Genomic DNA, 19,382 nt, shown 5'->3' with positions numbered 1-19,382 from the left:
AAACAGAGAGGGCGATTCATTGGTCTGCGCAGCAGGGACCGCCCATACAGTTCTTAAAGTCGAACAGGGCAACAGCGTTTAGCTGGATGGGATCAACTCCGTGTTGAATGTGACTTCATGGAGCTGTTCGATGAGGGAAACACACAAGAGTCAACTAATGTGAGTTACAGGAGAAAGTGATCCGGGTTTAACTGTCCATTAACGCCTGGTTCAAGGTCAGACATGAAGATTTAAGGTCAAAGGCTGTGATCCTCAATGACATGCGCATCACTCAGCAAGTTTACATGGAAGCTTTTATTCCGATATTAACTCATTAAGATAACAGGCTGTAAGGGGACACGTTCAAAAGTAGATGCTAAAGATAACCTAAGTTGATTTGCTTCACCACAGGAAGCACACGTTCAATTCCTCTGACCTGCCCGTACAATCCGCCAGAGAACGGGAGGCGATACACTGATAGATTTTCGTATGTGAGACCATTTCATAAAACACTGCCATCAAAAACAGCATGTTCTAATCACATTAAACCCAAATAGGGTCATACTTGGAACTGGATGGGCACTCACAAAAGCGCTTACCTCCGCCAAAGTCCCACGTCCAACATTTGAATTAGCTAAATCTGGATTTTTATTAGGATCTGCACCAACTTGCACACACTCATAAATTTGAATCTATGGACAGACGGAAGCAACGACCCTCACTGGATTATTTAGGCCTTCTTAAAATCTTGACCTTGTACAGGTGAAGAAGGTCAGTTGGGGCTGTGCCAACAATATTGCTGCACACATTTATAGCAGGAAATTTAGAGAGAATATGCAATTAAATCAAATTTGATAAAAAAAAAATTCATAAAAGTACGACTGACGCACATGCTTTTTCACACATGGCAACAACATGAGGCCCAAAGCCGAGCTTGTCATCCCATTTTTATACTGCTGCACCAGCTCAGCAGCCTTAACATTCATCAGCACATGAGAGATGACAATCCTAAAATCTATTCTCAACGCTTTAGTCTTGGACACATTGACTTCCAAGAACTTACACCAGACTGAACTCACCCACAACTCATATAAACATAAAGATCTAAATAATCATATTCAGACTGAGGGCAGTAGTCTCCGTGTTCCTGCGCTGTGAGATGCTGTTGGTTTTGAAAACAGTCAGCTAATTGTCTGCAGAGTAAAAACCTGATAAGAGAACAACACTGGTAAAAAGGTTTATCTCACATTGCAGGAGCACCGGGCCGAGGTCTCGCCCGGGGGCTGGTAACACTATCACATGAATCAATCATCAAGCGATTGTGTGAGCGCTGACGGATTTCACATCTTCATCTGATTCAGTGTCACACACACAGCTTAGGCTCACCACTTGATTCAATCACTGTAAATGTATTCAGTTACCGCTGCCAGATAATTGAAGGACAATGACGCCGCTGTTGTGCTGCAGTAAGCACCCGTGATGCGAAAAGCCCCCCAGTGTACGTTCAACATGATTTCAACCCTACTTCTAACCAATCATCACCCGTCTTTACTACACCTCGCCTCAAGGGGGTGCTTTTACGTAGAGGTGGTTGTGTCTGTAACGGCACAACAGCCCCTTTTCTACCAGCATGGAACACGTTCTGTTTCAGGTCATGCAGCTACTTTTAAATCCAGAGAGAGCCTGAGACTGAGCCGTAGCCGTCAGTCAATGGAGCAGCAAGGTCTTGCTGATTGACATGCTCGACCAATCACGAGTTAGTCTCAACTGTCAATCATGACCTTTCAGCCTGTTTTTTGTAACACCAAATAAGTAATTAAAAACAAAACTTAAAGGGAAACAATCACTTGAACATACACAACTGTGATAAGTACCACATTACAGAAACTTTGTATTTTTACTTTTTAGTTTGTTCCTTGTCCCGTCGACTAACATGGAGGAGGCAGGGTTTAGGACCTATACTACAGCCAGCCACCAGGTGGCGATTGAGGCCGTTTTACTTTTCTTTAGGTGAGCTGTCACGTTAACAGCCTCTTAATGCAGTCATAGTAACAACAGATCAAAACAATGTTATCCAACATGTTGCCGTGACTGTTAGTTTCCCTTGTGCACCGCCCTCCATCGATGACACATCCTCGATCACCTTTAAACAGGTGGAAAAACAGGTTGGTCGACTGGACAACACAGAGAGAATCCTGAATGACACCAGTACAAGAATCAGATCTAATATGATGGAAAAGTGGGGGATGAGACATGACTGAGAGCCTTTATGCAGGAAAACAACAACAACAATAGAAAAAGAAGGCCACAAATCTGCCTCCTGGCATCAGATGACATCAGCTCTGGAGTAGAAATCCTTCCGTCACTGTTGGCTTGGTGCCTATCACTTTTAGACTTCGCCACTGGTGCCACAGCGGCGGTTTGTGTGCTACACTGGTTGCAATTGCTTGTGTGTACTTGGAATTTACATAATGAGGAAACAGAAAGTGTTGCAGCTTTAAAAAAAAAAAAAAAAAGAGGAAAAAAACAAACTTTGAGACTCGCAGCCATTTCCCTTTGAGGGTTTCCTGTTTGCATCATATAAAAAATGTCTCACCCAAGAGTCTAATTTGGGTTCATGTCAAGATTTAAAAGCTTTCACATTTATTTTCCATACATGCCAGAGGAATCCTGACGTGAGCGAGTGAAAAAAATCCACTTCTACAGCAGTTTAAGCCCTAAAAACTATACAGTGTGTGTCACTGTGCATTCCTGCGCAGCATTAAAACTCCCTGCGCCTGCCTTTTAGGCCATGCTGTTTCAGTTAACCCATGAGAAGACCCAAACATCTCGTGACAAATACAGTGAGGACATCTGTTATATCGATGTTATCGCTGGGAATCACACTTAATCCATAATGTGTTTACGCTGCTGCAAAGTGGGCACAGTGTTGTGTGCACAGAGCGACCCACGAGCTAAAAACAGATTCTGATCAAACTGATTAGGCGGGTAAGAGGATAAATAAGGCAAGAGAACATTTTGTTAAGGTCACACATGCAGAACCGAATGCTTTAAGGCGAATGCTTAGGATTTTTTCTCCTGCACAGTTGGACACATTAAAGCTCTGCTGCAGAGGGGGGGGGAGTACACGTTAGATAATATGTGACAATAACTGTGAGAGTTTGTCTGTTACCTCCACCAAGGAGGTTATGTTTTCTTCTGTAGCAGCATTATACAAACATTTAGTGGATGACTGGGACAGAACCCCCAGAAGAACCCATTAAATGGTGCAGATCCAGATCATATGCCTACATAATGCGACCTTAGATCGGAGTATTCCACATGTGTAAATTTGATTATTTCCACAAAACTGCAAAGGATGCATGATGCGTCAGGGAAGAACTTATTCAAGTTTGGTGTGGATCAAACTTGAATAAAGTTGCAGATCGATACACATTTTCCCACTTTCTTATAGATTTCTAAGAGAAAAATTCATGGATCTTGATGGGACTGATATTTTGCTCGCAATTTAGTGCAAATCCAGATAAAAATCTGGACGTGGTGAATTTAAATGTGGTTTCATAAAGGTAGTGGTGAGCCATGGCGGGGGTATGATCTCTACGGAGTTCCATTGTAGTTGATTATACTTTTACTGGGACAAGGTTGAGCATTCTCACCAGGAAGTGACAGCTAAAGAACAAGAAAAGTTTAGGTATGTCAGAGAAAGGCTATTTGGATTATTAGTAGTTGGGAAGCTACATTTGACACCGGGTGTAATTTAAAATGACAAAAGGGGAGTCACAGTTTCACACCACTGTGGGATGATGCAACTGCAGTGAAATGACTGTTAGTTAAACATTAATTATGATTCACGATAAAAAAATAAGTCACAAAACAAAACTCTATTTTTGTGTTTTATGTTTTTTATGATTTCAGAACAAAGAGAAAATAATTGTGACTCGACAGAAGTCAACACTTCGAGCTTTGACCATGAACAAACAGAAATCAAAGTTCAAGCTGTGAGGCCCTTTGCAAACGATGTGTCACTGTGAACATGTGTGTAATATTAGAGAATGTGCCGTTAATGTTACTGTTACCATATGTTGCTGAAAAGCACTAAAAATGTGTTGTCTTGTAAAAAAAAAAAAAAGAAGAACAGGCTCATTAAAAAATTTAAAAACATTTATTATTATTTTCCCCACTTTGACGGCAGTGGAAACATGAATCGATGCCTGAGTGTGATTTACAACTGAACTATTGCTTCCACTTTGCTATTTTGACTCATACGCTCATGGCTGTAATATTGTTGGAACTATTTACAGACAGACTAGAATAGCTGCTGTGGGTTTAGACGGGACTCATGGTCATAACTGAAAACGTGGTAGAGATAGTTTAAAACTGTTCATCCTTATTTGATTATGAGTTTAAATAGCATAGAAAATGGGCTCCACTGAATTAACTATATTTTTTTTAGTAGCAGTGTACATACAATTTGGAGAAAGTTCAGATTTTAAACTGTCAGGCATTTTTAATTGGGAGGTTTGATTGCGAGCCTGCAAACAAAATCCAACAGAGGTTTGGCAGCACTCCTCACACCTGCAGTTTTCTTCTATAAAACTCTGTAGTAAACAAATAAAACCTGGCTGACTATAATGCAGCAGGTTAACATCCTGCCCGCAAGGATAGATTTGTACTTTAGTGATGGATGTGTGTTTCCAATCAGAGTGGTCATAACTGAGAGCGACGTGGATTCAGTACAGGATGTTTTGTTGTGCAGCTTTGTGTAGTTATAGTTCCATCCAGTGTGGATGTAATCAAAAAGTGCTCATAAAAACTATTCATGAAAAAAGCTATTCGTCCAAGACACCTGAGCAGATTACGTCTCGTAGGACGTCATGACACGGCAGCCTTGGAGCTCTGCTTCTTCTTGGCCAACTCGGACTGGATCTGGTGAGGGAACTGGTCCAGGTGTTTGTTCACACACTGCATGCAGAACCTCTTGGTGTAGAAGAGACTGCAGTCCTGTCAAAGAGGAGAGAGCCAAGGTCAGCATCAGTGGCCCAGTTTCACACGAGCACCGCATACAACAAACACACTTATTCCAGGAGAGACGGATATTTATTTCCCTACGATGCATCTTTCAGGGCAGAGGAATCAATTACCAGGTCTGTACAGATTGTACTGGTTTTCAACTGTGATCAACAAGGTCAAGCAGGAAACTACTAATTAGCTTCATATTCAATATATGAACGCTGATGTTAATTTTTTGTCATTATATAAAATAATAATAATCATAATAATAATAAAACACCTTAATTTCTATTGCGCCATTCAAAACCAGATTCACAAAATGCTACACAACATAAAGTGTAAGTAACAGATTATACTCAGCATTGCAAGAAAACCAAAAAGATAAAAGAACATTGCAACAATCAAATTAAAGAAGAATTACTGTACAAATTAACACTAATAAATGCTAGGCAATATATGAGTTTTAAAACCCTTTCTAAAGACCTAAAGACACACACACACACACACACACACACACACACACACACACACAAACATATCATTTGTCCCTGAAGCATCATGCCCACATCAGTGCCTCCACGTATGAATCATGTGAGAACTTCAGGTGTATGATCGCATGTTGAGTCTGAGGCAGAAACCAAAGCTTTAGGACTGAACCTTACCGATCCAGCACAGACACAGAGGCTGCACAGACTGCAGGTGGAGCCCAGGACCAGGAACTTCTCCCGGTCCGGGCTGAAGGGATCCTTGGTCACAAAACACTCCTCCAGCAACCTGATGGGGAATAAGACACACTGTAACTTCTCGTAGATTCTCCTGGTGCACAGGCACGAGACATAAGTTTGTTATGAATGCGACGAACAGATCACTGGACGGTTGTTTTCGCTGTGAATGCAGTCACGTAGCAGCTAACAGCATTAGCTTTAGCATGGCTAGCTCCGGAGCTGAGTTAGTGACTTACACTATGGCTCTAGTGTTTGGTGGTTTCTGTCCGTAGTAACTATAAGAGCTGCTTAAACCACACAACTGGCAGGTGAAGGTTTTTTCACTGGTTTCACTGGAACTATGCTCCATCGTTCACAGGAAAGTTTACTTCCTGGTTTTCATGTCGAGTACAGGCACAATGTTGCATGAAGCTTTACCGCCACCTAGAGGCGTGGGGGAGTAGAGCCACACACTGTAGAATATACGTATGATTAAATATGAATTAAAATGATTAAATAAAAATTATTATTGCTACTATCAATAATTGTAAATACATTTAATGTCATTATTATCATTTTGTTTATTAAATTATCAAACATTTTAGCAGATCAGTTTGTTTATATATTTATTCCACAATATATTTCACGATGCGTCAAAGTAATGTTTGTTGACATGATTATGTATAAAACTATTTGGAAATGAAGCAAACATTTCCATAGAAAAAATAACAACAAAGATATGCAGATACTGAAATTTAGGAATTAGGAATAAAAATACGTTTTTAGGGCACATGGGGGAATTTGAATAGAAAAAAACTGCTGTCATCAACATTATAAGTTTCACTTGCACTTTCCCTTCTATAAATTATAATAATAATAATATATTTATTTTTAAAGTATATTAATACATTTAATTAACAACCAGGGTTGTAAATCACCTAAAAAGATAATATTTACTTTCTCAGGCAAGTAAATAAACCAGTGTAATATTAAGTAATTCAAATATAGTCGTTTATTCTGGGCTACCATGTGACATAGTTCCTTTAATTCAAACAGCAAATACATTTTCTCATTGAACCCTCGACTGTACAGGATTAAAAAATATTAACAGTTCCATTATGACAAGAAACAAAGTTTATTGTTTCAGTGTGGCATCAGGAGGTGACGTTTCAGTTCAGAAAACAAGGCAACTGGCTCTTTTATTGAGGTCTGTAGATACATACATCCCTTTAACTGCGGTCAACACATACCTGCCATATTTACAAAATAAAACCCAAACCAGCTCAACAGATTATTGTGTTTATGGTCAAAATATGAAATACAGGCCAAAACAGTTTTTTTTCTTCGTGGAAAAACAATGACTGAAAAGTAGAGAATATTTTGCACATGGCAACAGTGATCCGGAAAATGGGTTTAAAGTGAGTTATCATGTTGTGCTGGTTTTAGCAGCAGGATTAAATAAATAGATCAACCATAAAAACAAAATACATTTCAAATGATAGTTGATTTTCATAGTATGTGAGAACATTTCTTGGTCCAACATTAAATAGTTTGAGAAAAGATCCAAACCATGTTTTTCAAGGACTCTATTGTGTTCCGGATAGTTTAGGGAAACTTGGCTGATAAGGCACTCGATGATAATAAAAGAACACGATGGACACATTCAAATGACCTTTACATGAACAAATCACCCTAATAATCCAGAATATTACGATTTACAGTTTTAGCCGCTTCTGCACTACTAACACTGGCTGTAAAACATTCATCTTAATGTTTAAAGGCACATTTAGTATTTAGCATCAGTGCATGCATGACTGTGGCAGTCTCTTAACCACATTTCTATATCCTCCCCATTTAGCGTTGCTCTGTACTCCTATCTTTCAGGTAAAAGTGAGAACAGCACATGGTTTCTTTGAGCTCAAATCAACATATCTCGCCACATCAATGGTTTCTGAATTCAGAGAGTACGTTCCCCACTGTGTCTCCTTTCACAGCAGTGCTCAGGTCCCCTACAGGAGCCGCCGTTCCCCCTGAAAAGAACTTCACTCTAGTTTTGTTCCTCAGAGTCACACGGTCACAGCAGTGCACGTCCACGGAAGCTGCACAATAAGTTGCTTACAGTACATTGATATGCATGATAGTATCGGTTAATGTGCACTGTGTCTACACCAAGTTAATCGACATTTTAATACACGTCCCGGGTTTCCTGACTGTGTGCTCACTTCAGTACATGTCCCGGTATATCTCCTGCAGCAGCGGGTGCAGAGCAGCGTCCTCAGTCGTCTTGATTTCCTGCACCAGCTGGGCGTGCTCAGTGACCAGCTCCCGCAGGTCGGCCAGTTTCTGCAGAAGTCTGGGGAAGAGGAAGGTGATGTCAGGGTGGTTGGCCAGCAGGTGGAGCTGCAGCGCCTGGACAATGCTTTCCTGCAGCTGCTCCACCAGAGGTACATCCACCAGGCCGGGACGGTCTAAAAGAGACAAAGTTGGTGAAGAAGGAGGTTTTAAGTCACTTCTTTTAAAGCCTATCGTCTGTCATCGGCGTCCTTTACCTCCGCAGCAGATGATGGCGGCCACGAAAAGGGCCAGGTCGCTGTCGTCCAGCTCCAGAGAGTTGAAGCGCGTGGCGAACTGGAACTTGGGCTCCATCATGTCGCTAAAAGGGCGACGGAGGCTTTTGAGGAACTCACGTGTGATGAAACCGCCGCCACGTGCCACCAGGAGGCCATCTTTGTTCATGCAGGAGGCCAGGAGGGTGAAGAGTGCCTCGTAAACGCCGTACTTCAGTAGGGTCACCTAAATACAAGAGGAAGAAAGGAGGAGGTCAAGATACACAGTGAGACAGGTGACAAGTACGGTTCCTGAAACACACCTGATCGTTCAGGTCCAGGCTCTGGAAACCCGGCACGGCCTTCGCGAACTCAGTCAGCTCCGTCACCGTCTCCACGGACGTGCTCTGGCAGCAGAAGAAGAGCCTCGCTTCAGCCTCCCTCTGCTCCAGCTCCCCGCACTCTGCGTCCAGAGCCACAGCCCGAGACTGAAGGCCGCACTCGGGCTCGGCTTGGTCACCGTTTACCATGTGGGCCGCTAACGTCCTCTCGGCCAGCTGGAACGTCTCCATGTCGTGGATGATGAACGGCTGCGGGCAGAGACAGAGGAGACGATGATGAGAGCGGACATGGGGACGCAGAATTAAAAAAATATCCTCAAACTTTTGTTCTTGTTTTGTCTTTTTACCGGTTTGCTGGTTTTTCCGGTGAGTATGAGCTTCGCCTTCGCTTTGCTCATGTTGAAGTTCTTCATGTAGGCGTCATGGATCTGCCTGACCAGAATCTTGTGGTCTGCCAGCATGGGGCTTTCCGCTTCCTTCTCCACCATATTGCTTTCCGCCTTGAGTTTCAGCTTCTCCGCCTGTGGCATCCGACCAAACCGAATGGCTGGCAGGTAGAAACATTTCCCCATTAGCAACAGATAGAAGAGTTTTTCTTATGGTGCACACAAGAATCAGACGTGTTCTCCGGCTGCAGAAAACATGCAGACACAACCCCCACCCCCACGCACACAACAGATGTGGTGTGTTCTCGTTCCTCTCCTCTGACGGCAACATGTCGTCTCCCTCTCAGGTTACTGACACTGCTCTCTGTCTGCAGCGGGAGGCCATCGAGACGAACCCACTGACCCTCTGGCGGGCGGTGCAGATGACAGCCCAGATGTGGAGCTTTGTACGGGCCTGTGTTGCCTCAGTGTCAAGCTGGGTCCGGCGGGACACTGCTCTATAAAAACCCAGTCGATGTAAAGCACGTTGAACCGGAGCCAAATCACAGAAGGACGTGTCCTGCTGTGATTGTAAAGAACTCGGTGTGAGCAGAGTTTGGTACAACCGCACTCACAGGGCTTACTTGCAAAATTCCTTTTTTTGCTGCTGAAGTGGTTCAACAGACTTTTTTTCAACCCCTCACAAATTAATTACACGTTAAATCGTTCAGTGAATGAGTGGAGCGTTCCAGTCTTACCGTTGTGGGACATTCCCACAGAGAGGCACTTGTGGAAGCGGCAGTACTGGCACTTGTTGCGGTTCTTCTTCAGGATTTTGCAGCTGCGTTCACACTTGTCGTACTCCAGCTTCAACCTGATGGTCCTCCTGAAGAAACCCTGAAAGAGACAGAACAACACATACTTAAAGCTCTCGACCTGAGCTGCAATATTTGTGTAGCTGCATAAAGAACCTCATATGAAATCCAATTAACCTTCATGATGGTTTTATAATGAATACTGCATCTAGAGAATAAAAGGACTCATCCTCGCCACACGGTGAAGCTTCGTGATTTGATTTTACTAATAAATTAAATGCATGAAAAACCTACATGCCACTCAATAAGCAAGAAAGAAGAAGCTGGTGTATCTTACTCTACGGAGCATATATTCAAATAAATTGTATAGGGGGTTGGAACCTCTTATATCTGTTTGCAAGTTACCTTCACCGAGGAGGTTATGTTTTCACCCCTGTCTGTCGGTTTTTGTTGGTTGTTTATTTATTTTTCCTTTCTTTAACAGTTTTTTTTTCCAATTTTCTGTTGATTTCTTGATAAATCACAGATCTCGACCAAAAAATCATTGTGCAAATGCAAACAAAATCCAGAACTAGTGAATTTTTATGTGGTTTCATAACGTGAGAGTTGAGCCTTCGTACGCTCTCTTCCTGTGACCGTCAACGCTGGTCTGTCTGAGATCGAACTCGGTAGCTGGACTCACAGTGTTATCACGTATATGAGATGTGAAAATGAGCAAAGTGAGGAAGCAACCTTTCGGAAAGGGAAGAAGTGAAAAACTCTGAGTGACGCTTTGAGCACAAAAATAGTGTTTTGGTGGTGGTGAGCAATTCAGGTCATCGGGTCTCATCCTGTCCTTGGACGTGCAGGGAAGTGCTGGCGCTAACACAAGTGTGTCATGCAAAGATGTTAAAGAAAGCTGAGTCACAGGAAAAGACCATTTAAGATACGAAAGAAAGCAACCACAACAAACTTAGTAATTACAACTTCTAATACAGTTCTTTGATGTGGACTCACACACACCTTTGTTTTCTGGCAGGAGCCATGCAGTCACATGATACATCAGTCATCAGCTTAGTTATGACACATTGTCATTAAGAGGTATTATGTGTTACACATCACTTTTTGTCTTGTGTTATTGTTTTTTAATGTAAAGAAACTCCAGCTTCCTGGTAAGATGTCTAATCTAAATTATAGTGTTCGTGCATAATGTTCATAATGTTCAGAGGGGTCTGACAAAAACACATTATAAAACATCACAGCTGTACATGGAGTAAAAAACAGATGTAAGTGCATGTATTCGCATGTCTCTGTGAGTATGTACAGACACAGCCAGAGGCCAGAGAGGTGAGTAACACGACTGGAGACGGGAGCAGAGAGGTGCACTGTGTGACGGTGACTTGAGGACAAACATGTTTTTGTGAAGAGAAGAGCACGACGACACGTCTCCGCTTCCAGACGTGAAGCCCAAATGTCCCCGATACGAACGCTGACATCTTGCTCATTTGGAGCCAGAGTCTGCACAGTGGCGTTCGGGTCCTTCCAGATGTCAAATCAGGACATTTCACTCTGTTTTTAGAGCATTGAATAACAGATAGCAGTGATGAGAAATGTCCCATCCACTAATATGGAGGAGGCGGGATTTATGACCTATACTGTAGCCAGCCTCAAGGTGGTGACTGAGACACACGAGCCATGGCACAGTTCAGCAGAAGTCTCCTTGTGAGGACGCGGTCTACACGGCCAATGAAGGTAGCGGTCTTAATGGGCTGGTTCGAATGTGAGACGGTCTGGTCTACAGAGGATTTCCTTCACTGCTGTTGCCACCTCATCCAGCCCTTGTTACTGTCCTGATTACCTAGCATTCATTTCTCGGGTAAAGAAGGATGCATTCGTCTGCAGCTCCACTCCGAAGGACGCAGCCCCTAAATTGAGACACAGGTTTTGCCTTCACTTCCGGGGAGCCGCCATGTCGTCCCTCTTTGTTTAAAGTCGAAGTAACAGAGCAGGTTCGTTCACCTTCACGACTAAAGAACCGGTCTGTGTCGAGCTCCCTGCTGCTCCGTCATCACCACCACAGACTCGGGATCTCACGCCACATTCCAGCTCCACGGCGCGCTCCTCTCATTAAAGCAAGGTGTTAGAAGTGATACCCAGAGCCTGTCCAGCCTGCAAACCGTGAATTGTGACTCGCCACATATCACGAGCCAGATTTTTCCATGATGGCGCAACATCCCCCCCCGTCGGAGAACTTAGCAACAGAGAGCTGTCAAAACACGTCTCTCTCGCATGCACGGCGTCCAACAGCTCATCGTCAGCGTCATGCTCCAGATTTAGAACGGAATCAGTGTGGCACATTGACAGGTCGTGTGCCAAGCCATGCAGCCGAGGATGAGCTGTATCTGTGGGGCCTCTGATGAATGCAGGGAGCCGCTCGGTGTGTGCAGAGCTCAGGAACACGCAGATGCACATTGTAAAGCCGAGAGGTCACTCCGTCGGACTCGGACTGTGGAATCAACATTCTGAAACATTCGCCCTCCTGCCTGCGTGTCCATCTCTCTTGTCTCCTTGAGATTCCAGTGAAACCGAAGGCACAGCGCCAGTGGAGGTGGTTACACAACGAGGAGACGACCAGGAGGAACTGAAACGTCTCTGTCCGACCTCAGACACGTGTTTGTCTGGTTCAAATTGTAACTGCAGGCAAGGTCATAAGTTTAGGCAGCAAAGTAAATATAGCAAACAAAGACTCAGGTTAGCAGCAACAGCCTGAGCTCACATGACCACACAAACAATGCAGTGTTGATCCCTAATAGTTTTAGCACATGCGCTCACTCACACGCACACACACACACACACACTTACCATAGTTACTACTTTCCTAACCCTAACTTAATGTTAACCTAATCTAAATATAGTATATACCTGAGCCTAACCCTAATCCATGGCGGCCTTGGGTCGTTTGTCATTTTAAGGGGGATTTTAATTAACTGTCTATGGTTTCAATAAGGTTTTCATATTCCCCCCCCACCCATGCCCCTCCTAGTACTCCATAAAGTGCTGGTTGGTGTCAGTGCTATAGTCTTACATCTTATTTTTAGAACTCCTTAATTAAAATGTCTGGAAATTCATATATTTCACCACAAAGCAGTTCATACAGAGTTTAACTCATTTAGGCCTGAAGGTGAAAACTTTTCAGAAACATTTGCAAAAACATGTCTTTCAGCATTAAATCAAAAAATGAGTCTTTGAGAAGGTAATTTAATTCTCTCTCTCTCTCTCTGTGTATTATTATCACTCAGTCGGGATCTGTGCCAACCAGGGCAGAGGTGCCAAGTCAACCAATGCCTTCATGTCCCCCAACTCACATGACCTGGCAGCGTGTCTCAGAATCTTTCCACTGGCCTCTGGGTCAGGCGGCCCTGCTCTGTATGTGTGTCAGTGAGCGGGCGTGCATGTAGGGATGCATGTGGGCCCGTGGGTGTGTTGGCTCGTCCAATGTTTTTCAACCCTGACACCGCTGCACAGTAACATGTAGGGGGGGGGGCAGACCTATCGTTTGTCTAGGGATCACGAGTTTGAATCTGTGGTAACGTTTATATTTATATCTTAATGTGATGTCTATAGCGTTTCTCACTTTGATAAGTAGAGTATGTTATTACATGCATACAATACATACTCCAGCTGGCTCTGTGCCTTTTTTGGCCCCACATCTCTCACCTTGCAGCCCTCGCACGCGTGCACCCCGTAGTGGAAGCCTGAAGCTTTGTCCGAGCACACCCGGCACTCCAGGTTCAGGCTCTCCTCTGTGCCCGGTGCAGCCCCGCAAACCCCCGACAGCGGGCTGGAGGCCGGGGTCAGGGTGTCTGCAGAAGAGAACGCAGCAGAAAAGAAAACACGGTGATTCTACTCCTTCTTCACGGTGCAATTTACAGAGCAAGTCCGACACAGCTGACAAGAACCTAGTTGGCATCCGACCAATTTAAAAAGGCACATATTCAGTGTGCCAAGGGGGGAAATTCCATTTGTCAGGATCCTGGGGTGTTGCAACAGGGAATGCACGTCAGTCCACAGCAATGACAATTTTGTAAGCCCACTTAAATCTGATGATTGGTCATATACAGGAAACAGCAGCAAGGCTGTGGTCGGAAACCTCCTAACAAGGTCCCATGCCACTAACTTCATACCAAAAGCTTTGCAATTTTAGAAGTTTGGTTGAAAAGTGGAATTTATAAATGTGTGTGCTTTGCCAGGGATGGTGGGGGAGGGTTTTGCACTTATACCACTACTTTGATATCATGTGTTTCGTGGGGTGCGTTTTGTAAAGGGCCCTCTAAGTCCTCTGAATTACTCCTGAGAGGATCTTTGTCAGTCTCATGTCTGTACGATAAATATGAAGGTACAAGCAGCAGCTAGTAAACTTTGCTAAGCTAAGGACTACTCAAAAACAAATGAACATTTCCCATATGTGGAAATAGAACATATCTTTAAAATAAATCTAGATAAATGGGGCCCTGGCGACCACTTGAGTACAAGCGTCTCCTGCAGAACTACAGACGTGAAGAGACACAGAGAGAAATGAATCCAATTGCGTCCAATCTCCTGTTTTCAGTGAATATAAATATAAAATCACTCTGGAGCCAAAAGACCAGAAGGCCATTGTTGTAACGATCAACATTACCTGAATATGAACTCTGTTCAGTACAGTTTGAAAAGCAGCTTGGGACCTTCTGCTTGTTGCTTTGCAATATAATCAGTGAGTGTGCACTGAGGGCACATAATATTTATCATCAATTTGGACGTACAGTATCTGTTCTTGTACCTTGTGACCATTCCTTCTTGACTCACCCAGTGCAGTGGAGCTCTCGGACCCTGAGCCGGTGCTCTGGTATTCTGGGATGTCAAATCCCAGTGCGCTGTCTTCCATCGACTGGGAGATGTCACAGTAGTCCTCCATCAGGTCTCCACACAGAGGACTGCCCAGGAGGGATTCCCCCAGCGGGGATGGAGGGCTGTAGAGGTCCCCTGCCATGGTGGAGGCCGAGTCAAACCTGGGAGGAAAAAACCCTCACTCACCCGACTGGAATGAGGGGAGAGAATGATGAGACTTAAGATCCACCACTGAGAACAACCATGATTATTTTCCTTGGGGATGGACTCTGTAGCTCAGATGTTCATCCCCAAGGAACCATGTTTCCATGTTTCAGATAAAACATCTGTCTGCAGATGTGAGGACGGGTATAGAGGTCTTAGGATACTGATGCCTGATGTAAAGCTGAGAGACTCCCAATGTGAAGGTGTTAGGGTTAAGTTTGGTCTTAACGTATATATGTGTGTGGGTGGGGGGGGGGCTGGGATTTGCAGGAGCCGCCAGCTGCTCCCAGCAGGGTGAAGGGCGTCTGTTTGAGCCATCGCACAACATCACAGCACCGTGTCCACAGCTCATGTTCGGAAACGCTCTGTACAACTTCCAGTAATTCACTGTGACAGATGTTCCTCCTGTCGTTCCATGGACTGATTTACTTTTGTCCAATGTACTCGGGTGGTGACGCTTCTATGAAGAGGCAAACGACGCGTTCACGAAACAAAAATGAACTTTTCTAAAAGAGGCAGATCCTGCAAAAAAACACTGTTCTTTTGCTTTTTATATTTCTGCAGTATAACTTTTATGCGTAATAAGAAAGCAATTGAAACTTTTGTGCAGGAATCAGGATCATATCTCCAATCTAACACACAGAGAGGCCGTCTCAGAGCTCGTGGGAGCTCAGTGTCAAATCTCAGTTTACACAGCTGCACACATCTGTAAGGCGACTTACCGAGACTCCTTCAGGCTCGACGTGGACTTTTTGAGCCTAATGGCCGAGCACTATGATTAACTTTAGTGTTTTTCTGTATCAGCCTAGGGGGGGGGACATGAACTCTGTCAATCCCTGAGGCCTTGATAGCCGGGATGTGATTGATCAGCTTGTTTATCTAGTCTTTGTGTTACAGAATTTCCAGAGGACAAGTCTTGACGGCACGCCAGAGCTGTGTAAAGGGGAAACAAAATGCATGTGCGCCTGCAGCTGAAGGAAACGTACAGGACGGATACAGGTCTTCTTCACTGAAGGTGTTCCAAGGCTAAAATCCCAGAGGGAGACTGAGCGACTGCTGCTGCTATCCCACGGACATCTGCCCTGTGACCAGCTGATGCCCCGGGAGCCTGCGCAGATTTCCACATCAAAGAGCAGATTGAGTAAATCTCTGGCTCCCTGCACACACACAGTGACCAGCATTTCATCTACAGGGGAGCTTGAGAAAGGCAGCACTGTAAACCTCATATGGAATCATTTATCTACATGTACTGAATTTTTTTCCACTGTGGCTGGAGGGTGTCCAAAATATGTACGATCCAGCTCCAGCTTCCACCGTATAGATGTGGAATGTGGCGTGTCCTGAAGTGCACCCTGGCCCTGACACGTTCATTCTTTTTTTTGGACAGAAAATTGGATTTGCCACTGTTTTGCGGCTCTTTTACGTCATTTCTGATGAAGATTATTCAAAATATATGATGGTTTTAGGGTCTAAAAAGTGACAGATCACTGCTTTTTGTCATTTTAAGTTATAGTAGATTGATCACCAACCAAGAAACTGATATTATGATACCAAGTTTTACAGTTTCTGATAAAAAAAGCAAGAGAGTCATCGAAGAAATCAAAGAATTTAAAGATTAACCAATAATCAGCCAAGACTGGATAAAGCCTGAGTCTCTCTCATGCGTATAATTCAGCCTTGTTGGGTCTTTGCTGATGTGTTTAAAATGGGCTCTTCCTCTTCCATAGAAGAACCCCCCCGGGCCCAGCCCATGTTTCCATCTCACCTCAAAGGACATTGTGTTTGAAGTCCCAGAGGAACTGTAATCCCAGACAGAGGGCTCTATCTTTAGGTCTCGAAGGAGAAGAGGAAACACTGGAGAGACGTCAGCTGCTCGCAAAGTATGTTAACAGATGACAGCAATGTTTTGCACGGCCAGGCGACACAATCGGTGCAAAACATTGTAGAGCTTAGTCGAATCAGATGGATACCTGAGCAGGTGTCTTCATGAAAGATTCCAAGACTTCAAGTAGGCAGAGTCAGTGGTTAAGAATAGAGGATTGATCCGGCGCCCATTTGTCCTCTGCTGAGTCAGGATCAGCTGCTGTGACCCTTTCAAGAACTTTTCATCCCCCTGCAACCAGATCATCCAGGAGGGGGTCTAGCCCAGCGTCCACACCGAGATCAAAACAAGTGATCTGACATTAGATCCTCTTCTTCTGCTGCTGCTGCTGCTGCACAGAGATGGAAACATGCCTCAGACTGAGAGTGGAAGAGGAAAATGCTGATCACAATGACACCTTTCTCGACACTGTGTGGGTGTGTGAGGTTTTAAACAACCACAAGTCAGGAAGCTTAAAGTGAAGGGGCTCACTGAGAGACAGCCAGATCCTCCACTGGCTGCAGAGACCAGCGCATGTGACAGTGTGCGCGCTGTGGAGAGAGAGCTCACTTCTATCACGCATGCGGATAGACGAGTGGTGATTACATTTAAAGTTACTGAAATTCCTCAAAACAACACGCGACCATGTGGAAATGCTCCTCAACGTGATAATCACAGTTACATAACTGCAGAGTTTAGTGACAAAAGTTACGAGTTACCTCAGAGACAAGAACCCGAAGCATGTCCAGAAGCCAAGAAGCGGTGGATGTGTGTGTGTAGGTCCTGAGACACACACAGACACACACACACACACAACACAGACACACAAACACAGACACACGGTCCTGATCGTCTGCGCTGCAACCTTGATGCGTCGCCTCCCTCCTCCACAGTTTACCCTCGGCAGGAAATAACGCAGAGACCGCGTGCGTCATGACGCACACACCTCCTGACACACCTATGCTACTGACCAATGACAGTGCTGGGATTTGAACGCGGCTCGCCTCGCTCAGGACACGTGACGGGTTGGTCAGAGGATTCGTGACGTGATCCCACAGCTGCTTAAAAATAATTCAGCAGATTTTCTTTCCTCAACTATTCTCACTGTCACCTCCATCACATATTATGGGATGCTCACCATCAAAATACTGAATGAAACAATACATTTTTTCTATCAATAAAATGCTGAACAATGGGTTTAATCAGGGGCGTTCAAAAGGATTTGGGGGGCCCTGGGCAACCAAACAGACCCCGCCCCCACCCTTCAATTATTCTTTTAGTATAAAAATCATAAGCAAAGATCATATAAATAATAGCAAAGTAGTTAAGTTATACACACACATTTGGAAATTCTAGTTTTATTGAAATTAGTATTTTTGTGAACAATGTGTATTCTTAGCTTTGCTTAGATAATGAAGCTGTTATTTTGAAATATTTTAAGTCCTACTTTACTTGTTTCTTTATACTTCATTTCATTATTTGATAGCTGCTAACTTTACAGATTATAAATTAAATTTAAATAACATGTGATGATCTTATGAAATATGATACGACACAACAGTAAATTGATAATAATAAAAGATGGTTTAAACAGGCTCTACCTCCACCAGTTACAATAGTAAAATACTACTTTAATAATCTAACAATATATAATAATATTACAGTCACAGGACATATGTTATCTGAATTAAAGTTGTTCATTAGGCCATTTGATAGGACTTTTTATTCTTTATACACCAACAGACACAAAAGTACCAACCTAAATAATGCATAAAACTGGAACAATTTGATTTTAACAACAACAGCAGTATAAAAAAAAAAGCCACTGACTCCACTTGCTGTCTGGTCTTTCAGTGCCTTGGGGTTGTTACTCAAAAAGCTCTGTTCCACTCAGTCGGAGCCTGGAGCAGATATGGGGCCCCTGTCAGAGGACCCTCAGGGTCAAAAGGTCAAAAAACAACTAAGCTATACAGAGGAGTCCCAGCGTGTAAAACTGGGGTGATAAGTTCAAATCTGTTTACTCTGGTTAAGATCCTGGCCACAGAGTTCTGTGCTGTTAGTGATAAGTCTACAGTTTTACCATTTAGGCATAGAAACCAAAGTGTGATGAGATAAAAGCCTGTTAACCCTAAAGCTACACATGGATTATTTTAATCAATAATTCTTAGTTGATAAAAAAAACATGTTTATACAAGTTTTGTAATTTACCGATCAAAGGTTCAGTTACTGTCACACAAGATGCCAATATTTCCGACAGCTGAAGGTATTCAAATGGGCCGCCAGCAGATGGCATCATTTAAGTGTTTCAGTAACAATAACCCTGGTTCTGGTTGAGTTCAAAGAAGAAGAGATTTTCAGTTTATTACATCAAACGACGCTCCAGTGCAGAACTCAGGACTCTGTGATTGGTGGGTGTCATCAATGAAACAGTGGAAGAAAACAAATTGTCTATGAATATTGTTAGCTAAAAGAAGCATGTTAAAAGAGATTGGTCCCAAAATTGATCCTTGAGGTGCCCCATACTCTACTGCAGAAGACAAATGGTTATAAATGGTGAGAGACCTTTCTTCCAGACAGATTAGAGGTTCAGCTGGTTATTGATAATCTCGATCTAGAATCAAAAACGTGATTATGCTAATTATCTTCTACAGGCCTAAGATGTGAGAAGTAGCTTTTTCTTGCAACTTTCAC

At 43.6% G+C, this 19,382-nt stretch overlaps 2 protein-coding genes across 4 annotated transcripts; both read right to left on the bottom strand.

The window, feature by feature from the left end:
• Positions 1–3,863: 3,863 nt before the first annotated feature.
• Positions 3,864–6,114, bottom strand: cdpf1 (cysteine rich DPF motif domain containing 1). The gene is made up of 3 exons (XM_053414622.1): positions 5,951–6,114; positions 5,652–5,763; positions 3,864–4,980 (listed from the first exon to the last, which is right to left on the bottom strand). The coding sequence occupies exons 1-3, from the start codon at positions 6,061–6,063 to the stop codon at positions 4,852–4,854; spliced, it is 354 nt and encodes a 117-aa protein (XP_053270597.1). The 5' UTR covers positions 6,064–6,114; the 3' UTR covers positions 3,864–4,851.
• Positions 6,115–6,682: 568 nt separating this feature from the next.
• On the bottom strand, positions 6,683–17,632 carry LOC128428445 (peroxisome proliferator-activated receptor alpha). Of its 3 annotated transcripts, none has more exons than XM_053414621.1 (9): positions 17,411–17,632; positions 16,801–17,040; positions 14,585–14,816; positions 13,457–13,602; positions 9,704–9,842; positions 8,928–9,127; positions 8,563–8,829; positions 8,243–8,486; positions 6,683–8,161 (listed from the first exon to the last, which is right to left on the bottom strand). In XM_053414621.1, the coding sequence occupies exons 3-9, from the start codon at positions 14,766–14,768 to the stop codon at positions 7,917–7,919; spliced, it is 1,425 nt and encodes a 474-aa protein (XP_053270596.1). In that variant the 5' UTR covers positions 14,769–14,816; positions 16,801–17,040; positions 17,411–17,632; the 3' UTR covers positions 6,683–7,916. The 3 variants fall into 3 exon arrangements, with proteins under 3 accessions (XP_053270596.1, XP_053270594.1, XP_053270595.1); XM_053414619.1 differs by having other exon boundaries at positions 16,801–17,043; positions 17,411–17,630; XM_053414620.1 differs by lacking the exon at positions 16,801–17,040 and having other exon boundaries at positions 17,411–17,626.
• Between the last annotated feature and the right edge of the window lie 1,750 nt (positions 17,633–19,382).

This window comes from Pleuronectes platessa, chromosome 22 (genome assembly GCF_947347685.1).
Source record: "Pleuronectes platessa chromosome 22, fPlePla1.1, whole genome shotgun sequence".
Lineage (NCBI taxonomy): Eukaryota > Metazoa > Chordata > Actinopteri > Pleuronectiformes > Pleuronectidae > Pleuronectes > Pleuronectes platessa.
This window is presented reverse-complemented; position numbering and strand designations above follow the sequence as displayed.